Source organism: Neodiprion pinetum, chromosome 1, assembly GCF_021155775.2.
Source record: "Neodiprion pinetum isolate iyNeoPine1 chromosome 1, iyNeoPine1.2, whole genome shotgun sequence".
Taxonomy (NCBI): domain Eukaryota; kingdom Metazoa; phylum Arthropoda; class Insecta; order Hymenoptera; family Diprionidae; genus Neodiprion; species Neodiprion pinetum.
In genome coordinates, this window is record NC_060232.1 from 2383321 (window position 1) to 2393404 (window position 10084).

The 10084-nt window shown below is 32.2% G+C and overlaps 1 protein-coding gene across 3 annotated transcripts; it reads left to right on the forward strand.

Moving 5' to 3' along the window:
- The first annotated feature begins 125 nt into the window (after positions 1-125).
- On the forward strand, positions 126-9419 carry AP-1sigma (AP-1 complex subunit sigma-2). 3 transcript variants are annotated; one of them, XM_046609159.2, is made up of 5 exons: positions 126-669; positions 774-952; positions 1181-1289; positions 1601-1738; positions 8274-9419. In XM_046609159.2, exons 1-5 carry the CDS (start codon positions 667-669, stop codon positions 8337-8339), a joined length of 495 nt encoding a protein of 164 aa, XP_046465115.1. In that variant the 5' UTR covers positions 126-666; the 3' UTR covers positions 8340-9419. The 3 variants fall into 3 exon arrangements, with proteins under 3 accessions (XP_046465115.1, XP_046465117.1, XP_046465116.1); XM_046609161.2 differs by lacking the exon at positions 8274-9419 and adding an exon at positions 6523-7456 and having other exon boundaries at positions 132-669; XM_046609160.2 differs by having other exon boundaries at positions 138-669; positions 8295-9419.
- Positions 9420-10084: the final 665 nt, after the last annotated feature.

The window sequence follows — 10084 nt, forward strand, 5'->3', positions numbered from 1 at the left end:
CCATTACGGCTGTTAAAGCGCTGGTGTCGATTTTCGTCTGCTTCTAACCGACTCTGCCGAGAATGCTAATCACTAGTCAGCCATCCAGTTAGAATAGAGATCAGTGATCACTGCTGAATCCTAATGCTCGCGTGCGTGATTGGATCGCCTTAAGTAGCAGCGCCCTCTAACACGAAATAAGTTTTAAGAGCTCATGTCGACAATCGATCTATGTATGTTTGGTTTATACTGGCAGTGGATAAGACTACTGATGCACGACACGAGGGATATGTAAAACACTTATATCGTGTCAGAAAGCGTTACGATATTGGGGACACGAAAAATTCGAGGCTGGGTCCACCTGGCTCCTCTTTGTCCGATGTTACCTGGAAAATGGTAGGATCATTGACGAATTTCATCAGGGTCGTGTACGTCAATTGAGGTTTTTAGTCTTTGGGTCCGCCGTATGAGAGCGTACATGCATACGTACGATAGCACGAAAAAAAACGGAACAGGTGAAAAAAGATAAGAAGAGAGTCTTCAAAGTGCGTACGGTGTGTCTGTGGTAGTGATAGTGCTGATGTATTGAAGATAAAAACGGAGTCGTGGCGTTAAATGGTGTTTGTTAACCAGGATTAACGTACTTGAATAATTTCCGGCCTCGAGACTAAAGATTCGCTTTAAAATATGGTAAGTAGTCGTTGCAAAGTTCTGTATTTAACACCCATTGTTCTCAACAATTATGACGCTGAATTTTCGTATTCTAATTGTCGGTTATATTTTCTTTCTCTCAGATGCAGTTCATGCTACTATTCAGTCGTCAGGGTAAGCTACGACTACAAAAATGGTACGTGGCTCATCCCGACAAATTGAAAAAGAAGATAACTCGCGAATTGATCACAACGATATTGGCCCGAAAACCTAAAATGTCTAGTTTTCTTGAATGGAAGGATGTCAAGGTTGTGTACAAAAGGTACGTTGAACGATGGAACTGTAGTTAATTCTGCCTCCCACTTTTCACAGTTTATCTAGCGATTGGATGAATCTTTAAAAAAAAAATTATCGTTCGCTATTACTAAAAGCCACGGAATTTAACATAAAGATAACTTTATTAGAATACTAACGTAAATAATATAAAATTACTTGTCGTTTTCAAATCCATTCACCATTTCAGTACAATTTTATCTCTCTTCGGTTTCAGATATGCCAGCCTCTATTTTTGCTGTGCCATTGAACAAAACGATAATGAATTGCTGACGCTTGAAATTATTCATCGATACGTTGAACTGTTGGACAAATACTTTGGCAGTGTAAGTAGTATCGATGTTCTTCAAAAATTAGATCAGTTTTATTGTTTGTTGTACATCTCAACGATCAGCACAGCTGCAAGTTGAAATATTCAAACATTACAAAGGTTAGAGACTTTCTTTCAAGAAAGGCACAGTTATGCTGACTTGTATTTTGCGTAATGTACTACGTATACATCAATTCACCAATCATATTTTACCATCTGCTATCGATAATTACAAAATGTGTAAAACTGCCAGCACAAAAGCTGAGGCATTAAATATTGACCTTATAACCAAAGCGGTAGAGATTAATGGTTATTGATAATGCGCAGGTATGCGAGTTGGACATAATCTTCAATTTCGAAAAGGCCTATTTCATATTGGACGAGCTTTTGGTCGGTGGGGAGATACAGGAGACGAGCAAAAAGAATGTACTGAAGGCTATCGCTGCCCAGGATCTACTGCAGGAGGTTAGTCACGGGGATGTACCCATTGAGTTGTGACCTGTCTTATTTATTACCATTGTTGCAAGATAATGTTTCCTTATGTTCACATCCATTTTCATGGATTGTTCTAGAAAGTATATGTAAATGCAGATTTATGAACCGCTAAAAAAGATTATGAACATTCGCCGTGGTTAGCTAAACAAATTTTTATTTTTATTTCAACAATTCGGCAAATACTTGTGTATTAATTTCATTGAAATTTAATATTCATTGCATAACCAAAATAGTACAAACATATTTTATTCCTATTTCTGCAGTGTAGAAGCATTATGTAGTCAAGTTGCGTGTTGCCGATATGTAATAACTGACCTAGAACAATCCATTATATCCGCCTAATCCTATGGTAGTTGTGTGTTGCGTTTCTAACAGCAAGATTATTAACATACGAATTTACAGCACGTCCGAGGTATAGACTATTATTATAATAACATTGTGTACAGAGCTTAACAAATATTGATCAAATAGAGAGAAAGAGAAGGAAACAAAACTGTTAGCTTCCAGATCTATGCGTACCATATGTGAAGTTTTAAGCATAATATCAGAACGTATTGTAATATACGATACAAAACCATTAGAACAAAGAAATAACAAAAGATGTCACGTTTTACACGTGCTTATTATATCTATATTTATGGGATTAATAACTCTCTTGACGTGCCAATAATGATGCAATGTATTCCTTTTTTTGTATCTTTTTTTTGGCTCTCAGTCAAACACGGTCATATTGTAGTTGTAATGCACAAGCATGGGTAAAATTTATTCAAAGTGCATCGAGCACATCGGATCTCAAATAGGGTTCGTGACTGTATATTACGATTGGAGAAGATAAGCCAATTCTTGCACTATTATGTTAACAATTTACAAGTTTTTCCGGAAGCCATAACATTTACAGTGTGCTATAGTTTAATGTGTTTATAAGAATATGTGACGTCATATTTTACGTGCATGTCCATTAAATACCTGTAATCGTTACTCTGTGATTGAAATATATAATATAGTTTTTATTATCGCGCGTAGAGGGCATGCCAAAATGTAAAATTACTCGTTTAAACTAAACATATATATGTATACAGATACATTATATTTGATCTAATTTAATTTGTATTTAGTATTTTATGTATAGAGAGCTTGTACATTTTCTCCTATTAATTTAAACGGGTTTTTATTTACTGATGCACTAAAACATTGCTGTCTACAGTACTGAATATTATATTTCATATTTTTAAAGTGGCATTTCTATGGTTTTCAGTGTAATATTTGTACAGAAGTCTTTGTCGAATCGAGTAAGAACAATGCGTAAATAAATGAATGCAGGAAATGCGTAAAAATTTAGATAACGAATTCAGGTATAGCTTTTTTCACGATGAGAGAAGGGCAGTGAACAAAAGATAAGATACTGAGAAAACTGAAGTTCCAGTTCACACTTGAAATACTTTTAATATAAGTTTATCATATTCGAATCAGGTTCGAATACTTTGTTATGAATCAGATTGTTGACGATTCATTGAAGGAATCTTGAAAACCAATAACAATATCATCTTTCATTCGTAATAGCGGTTCTGTTTGGTAAAATTGTATTTATATATGCTGTTTTTATAAGTTATATAAAGTTTTCGTAATGATAAGGTATTTTTCATGGTCATAACGACAGGCAAAGGTATTTATGATCGTAAATTTTTTTTCTTTTTGGCAAAAAAATGAAGCAATAATCATCCCATGGAATGAAGCAGACAAATTATGTTCATGTAAAAAATATTTCTGCTGCATAATAGGAGAAATAAGCAAAAAAGTGAAGGTCTAGAACAGAAAATGTTCAGGCGATGAAAATGTCTTCGAAATTAATGGCAATATCCATTCGAAGAAAATTATCTTCAGCTACTTATCGTACATAAGTAACATAAATTGAGTGTTATATATATTTCTTGTACACAGCATCTTGAGACTGTTGTCCTGAAACGGTTTAAATGCAGTTTGCCATTATTATCCAGTAATTTTTTTATAATCCACATTGTCGGACAATGATTAAGTACTGACACAAGTTGAAAAAAAAGTAATGACTATATGATGTACAATCGGCCTGTCTTCTTTTTAAAAACGCGTCGAGCATTCGCTTACGTAACACATCACACTGTATACACGGTATGAAACAGTATTAAGGGTGCAAGCGAAAATGTTGTTTGATAGTAGACGGTGTATATCGTATAATGCACTGCCCTCGGTCAAATGATTATCTAACTCTTTGGCGAGTAATAGTCAACTTTCATCATATTAAATGAAAGTCCAAATTACTTAACGTCAATACAACAATTATTGTATGTTTTGAATTCTCTATATTTGCTTTGCATGTAACGCGAGTAGATGTTTTTCACTTTCGTTATTTTTATTTTTTGCAAAATCTTTTATATCTCCAAAAAATATTTTTATGATGCAATACTTTATCGTTTCCTAGCATAATAATTTTCATTAATGCCTTAATAATATATTGCACATTTGTTTTATAATTATTTATTTATACATTTTTCTAGATATACGTTGCTAGTTATTATGATTCTCATCTTGCCACTACTTGCGAGCTTAATACTTATTGCGCATTTTATTTATTCTTGTTTATTATAGTGCCATAGGTTGTGGAGATTCTTTTATTTTTAAGTATATATTTGCAAAGATTGAGCGCCTTGGATTTGCCATCTTTGAATTATCAATTCCATCCAAGCTCCAAGTTCTAGTCGATCGAATTCGTCTCTCCGTATTATATCAATATTTTTTTGCTCACATCTCGTTAGTCGCCTTCGCCACATTTCGCGGTACGTGAATCTCCCAAAGAATTCGCCGTCTTGTCATTGTAGCTTAAACAGTTAGTAATGGAAATGTATGTCTACGTTTATGCATGTCTGTGCCCGCGCAAATTAGACCAATTTGACAATAACGCGTAGATCACATCCTATAGCTTTAATATTCAATTATCAGCCGTGAAATATTTGGTTGATAAGATTTTGTATATTGGCATGCACGCCCTTAATTTGCCCTTAGAAATATTGAACTGAAATTAAACTGATCGTACATGCTTCTATTTTCTAGTTACACAATACATATTATTACAATCATCTTCGGCAATATATTTTGACTTTTTATTTTCCTTAAATATTTTGGCGTGTTAAAGTGCAACTGAAATTTCTACTTAAAACGCTAACTATTACCACATGCACTTTTAGTGGTTGTAAAACGAGTGAACAAATAATTACAAAAACGAATGATAACATTGCCGGAATGCGTAATACATATTTAATACATTTGTACTGACCGACTTGAGAATAATATCCGTGTGAGCGTTTAAAAAAAAAAACAAAAAAAAAAAAAAACCGAAATTATATTAAATAAACTGGTATATTTGACGGTGAAACAAGTCACATTCAACTACGAATTTCAATTTAATTAGAATGTTTTGATTTTCTGGCCATAGAAATGCTGCTGTATATACAATACGTTAATGGGATGTTTTACGATGTAATAATCCTTTGTTTCTAATTTTTAATAAATGAATATTTACCAATCGTGCGTATGCTTTGATATATTTACAATTTACACAATCTCACGGTATTGATAAGTAACGTATATAGGATGCGTATTGAATTTGTTTATTAGAAATCATGCATCTAAAACATACGTTTAATTACGTATATAAGAAATTTTAGATGAATATATTGAGTAAATAATTCGAAAGTAAATTATAAATTTATATCCGTTACTCCCGTTTCGTAAACAGTACGATCAAACCTTGGATTTCCTTGAAAAAACGCATATCGTCCTACTTATTTCGTAACAAAATACAGAGAATATGTCGTCATTCAGACATCTGCACGATTTCTTATACGAAATAACCAAGAAAAACCGCAAGAATAACAATTTGCCTGTTGGTTTCCAATAATAAACATTACGCGTGACGTATATTGGGAAACAATATGCCGCGTTGCAACATAAAGATGAATGATATGAAAATTCTATAAGAATTATCCTTGTATGTAAATGATTAAAGTGTCTTTTATATTTGAATATTATACATGTAACATACTTTTATATATACCGCTATCGCACAAAATTGAGCTTCGCCGTTGTTTTTTGCATTTTTATATGATTATTGTTATTGTGATTCGTTACTATTTTATTGTTGTTCTTGTTCTTGTTATTGTTATTGTTATTGTTATTATTATTATTATTATTATTATTATTATTACTATTACTACTAATGTTATTATGGTTATTAAACAATGTACATAAACATTCGGCCATTCGCATCAAAAAGGTGTTTCGAACACTAGGGATATTAATATTTGCAGTTGAACTACAATTTTAACGTTAAAATCCTACAGCATTATCTCATCAACTTATTACGAATACTTAATACATAATCCACAATATATATTCTGCATTTTAAATTAATGCATAACCTGAATTAAATCAATGAATAGTATCTTTGAACCACTATATATCACTCAACTAATTCCAAAACAAGTTGTTGATCTACATGCTCGTTCCTTGATTTATTTAAAAATTATATTTTTTCGAAAGTTCGACGACTTTGTTTCCATATTGACATTTTTCTCTGTCCAACGATTATCGCCATGTGTGTAGATCTTGGATAAGAATAGAAAGAAAGAAAGAAAAAAAAAAAAAAATAACACACTTACCTAAGGATATGGTCAAACCGCGCATATATAGAAATTAGTTAGGTGTTTGTTTGTTTGTGGAAGGATGAAGCTGTTGAAGGTGCTCTGCGGGAAATAGGGCTTTTATAGGCGAAGTCTACTCTTGTGTGTTCTTCATTGCCAAAAAAAAGTGGAAGTGACGACCGTCAAAACAGCCAGCCGAAACTTCGCCTGCGTGATGCGCCATCGTTCATCTCGATTTATATGATATATAATACAACACTTGAGATTTCTTGTTACCTTTGCCGACTAACGTCGATTTATCATCTGTAATTTGCTATATTTTTTTTCTTTTATTGTTTTTTTTTTCTTTTGTTTTTTCTTTTAATAATAATATGTACTTAATAATAATAATATAATAATTACAATTTCTATTATTATGAAGCGATTGTATCGAAATAAGAGTTATAAAAGACCTGTCGTGAAAAGGATCACGTATTAATTGTTACAAGTGAAAATAGATTTAGTATTTTTATCGATCTATAATGTATACTGAGTGTTTTTTTTCTTTTTTTTTTGAAACGAACAATATACCGTGTGTATAGATTCGTTATTAATTAACGCACTTATAACTGTAAACTTCTCTGCTACTGTAGCAGAGCATCGAAACGTACACAAGTTATCGTGAAAAATCTTACATTTTTAACTCAGACACAAGATGAGGGCTAATTTTTAATTCGTACAATAAAATCTTCGCAATTGCCATATTTACAAACGGCGTACGATATAAGTTTTTTTATAATAATGATAAGAACAGAAGAAAGAGAAAAAGAAAGAAAGAGAAAATGCCACTAATCGACGTTGTCATTCGGAACTACTGATAGCTGTGTACAGTGAGGAGAAAGTTTTATAAAATACTATATCGATGTACCCTAAAATTAGATAAATACCCATGTCAATTTTTAATGTTAAACAAGAGCAAGAAAAAAAATAACACTTTTCAGTATATATACTAAATAAAGGTATATCTCATATCTTATTTGTTTGTACAATGTACTCTGTGTAACCAAATAACGAAGCAATGATGCTAACATTCTTTATTATATAACATACTGTTCATATATGCACGCTCTCTGAGTTCTTCTTTAAATATATAAATATGAAATGTTTTTAAACAAGTTGTGTAAGAGAATGTTAACAAAAATTGGTTCTGTGTTCGACTAACCCTGTGTATTTTCTTCATAATTGTCGCTAACTGAAAATTTATCAATTTTCACTCAACGAATCGAACAGTGTGAATTATTTTTTGTGTGTAAAGGCGACGGATTTAAGGCGGAAAATAATATCGAGACTACCGTTCATGCCGATAGAATGTAATAAAAATCAACAACATATTTACAACACGTATTTGCGCTTGTAAAGAAAACAACTGTACGAATGTAGATCTGTAAATTCTTGATCCTTAATTGTGTATGCTGGTTCGAAACGATGAAGCAACGATTGAAAGAAATGAGATATCCGATAGGTGCACTGTATGTTACATTATATATGAACGATAATGACGTTTAAAAATTAAAATTAAAAAATGTTTTCTGTGTACGCTTGGTGAAATTGCGCGTGTACGATAACAAAATACCTATGTCTGATTATATGAAAAGGGTTCAGTTCATCATTTGAAGCTGCATCGAGAAGATAACTTGTTACAAACTAGGTACGTGTATGTTTATTAATATATCTTGTACTCCATACTAGTTGATCGCTTGTGTCATGATCTGCAGCATCAAAATAATTGATCCCTATTCATATTTCGTATAGTATCGTAACGACGTCACGGGTTTATCATAATGTTCATCCAGCCTTTTATTATTCTGTTCCAGGAGGAGACACCGCAAGGATTTTTCGAAGATCATGGACTGGGATAATTTCACTCTCCGTAACCCGCAAAGACGAAGAGATCATGTACGCCAACGGTGCGTCGATTTTAACACCATTTCAAAACTACATTCCATTTATTCTTATTTCAACATTGGTTACTTTTTAATTTAATGCGGTTTTACTAGCTATAGGAATTATACACGTGCGATTATACAGCTTTTCCATGATTGTACTCGAGAATGTCACGATTTCAGTGCGTCAGTAGATCGCGTATTACTGTCCAAACATTTACACTTTACATACGTTTCTCATTCAAGAATCGTTACACGCGATGTAAGATAAGATAACACAAATAAGATCACTTTTTTTTGTTTTCTTTTCCCTAAATAGTTTTCATTACTTGTCACCGGCTCAGGGCTGAGTCTGTGGTAAATTTTTAGTGCCTAAAGTCGCGTGAATTTAATTCTACACAGTTTTAATCAATCAATTCATACTCATTTATAGTCTAATTACAATTGAACTCTTTACCGGAGCAATATTTCGCATGTAGTGAAAATGATTGTTTAAAAAATTATTATCTCTCAAAAGATGTACAATCAAGATATTTATAATCAGCTAAGTTTGTGTTGTTTTAAAACTTTTACATTCGCACACTCGTAACTTAATTTTTCCATTTCAGCTAAAATTTTGTTGGGATATGAGACCAACAATTCGATAGTCGAATAATTAATCAAACACTTATTGGTAATGTCTCGGATGTGGAGCAATATACGTGAAATAGTAATGCAAAATTCACCAAATATTAACGCACAGTATGTGAATTTTACTTTAGTGCGTAAGATTCGATAGGTGTTGTAGATAACTCGTTACATCAATGTATTATTGTTTTTAATTCATTTAAAATTCCTTTAAATTAATTTCAACGTTTATAAAACGTTTGTCGCCTGACAACAAGTAGAAAATATATTATTCGGATGGTGACGGAATTAAAGACGAATTGATTTACGGTCGCTCAGTTATTACAGCAGCGCTTAAATAAACATTTGCAAGAAAAAAGAAAAAAAAAAAAAAACAAAAGAAAAATTGAAAGAAAAATAAAGTAATGTCACATCTTATTGTTAACTAACGTGGACCAGGATGTTTTTAAAATTACTTTGACTGCAGCTCGCGTAGGCTTTTTTGCTTTTTAGTACCGCGGTAAATTATAGCAGCTCCCTATTTTTATTTACCGTCCGGCATATCGGTGTATAATGTTTTATTTTTGTTTTAAGGTCATGGTTTTTAGACGAACCAGCGCTTCATGATACTTGATTTTAAGCTCAATTAACAATCCATGAGTATATCGTTCCTTTAATTTTTCTTTATTGTAATTCTCATTGTCACATTATACAATCATAGTATTCCATAAATTGAAGCTCGGATATATATACTCTGCATCTAATTATACATACACTATAGAGGTATATGCGACGTGGTATTATTTATGTAATAATTAGTAGTTTAATAATATCGTGCAATACGCATTATGAAAATCAAGTATTATTCCTTTATAATAGAACGTGCTTTTATGCTCCGTCCACAATCAACTATAAAAATAAAAAAATAAAAAAAATAATGATAATAATAACGATACATATGATGATGATAATAATGATAATAATAAATTGTTATGGCCTAATTACTGGCTGCCTGTTTACTCGGTATATCCTTTCTATTATACTGTCTCAGAGGAGAAAAAGAAACACTAACATTGCAGTTTCTCTGCCGTGTGGAATAAATGGAATGCAAATCA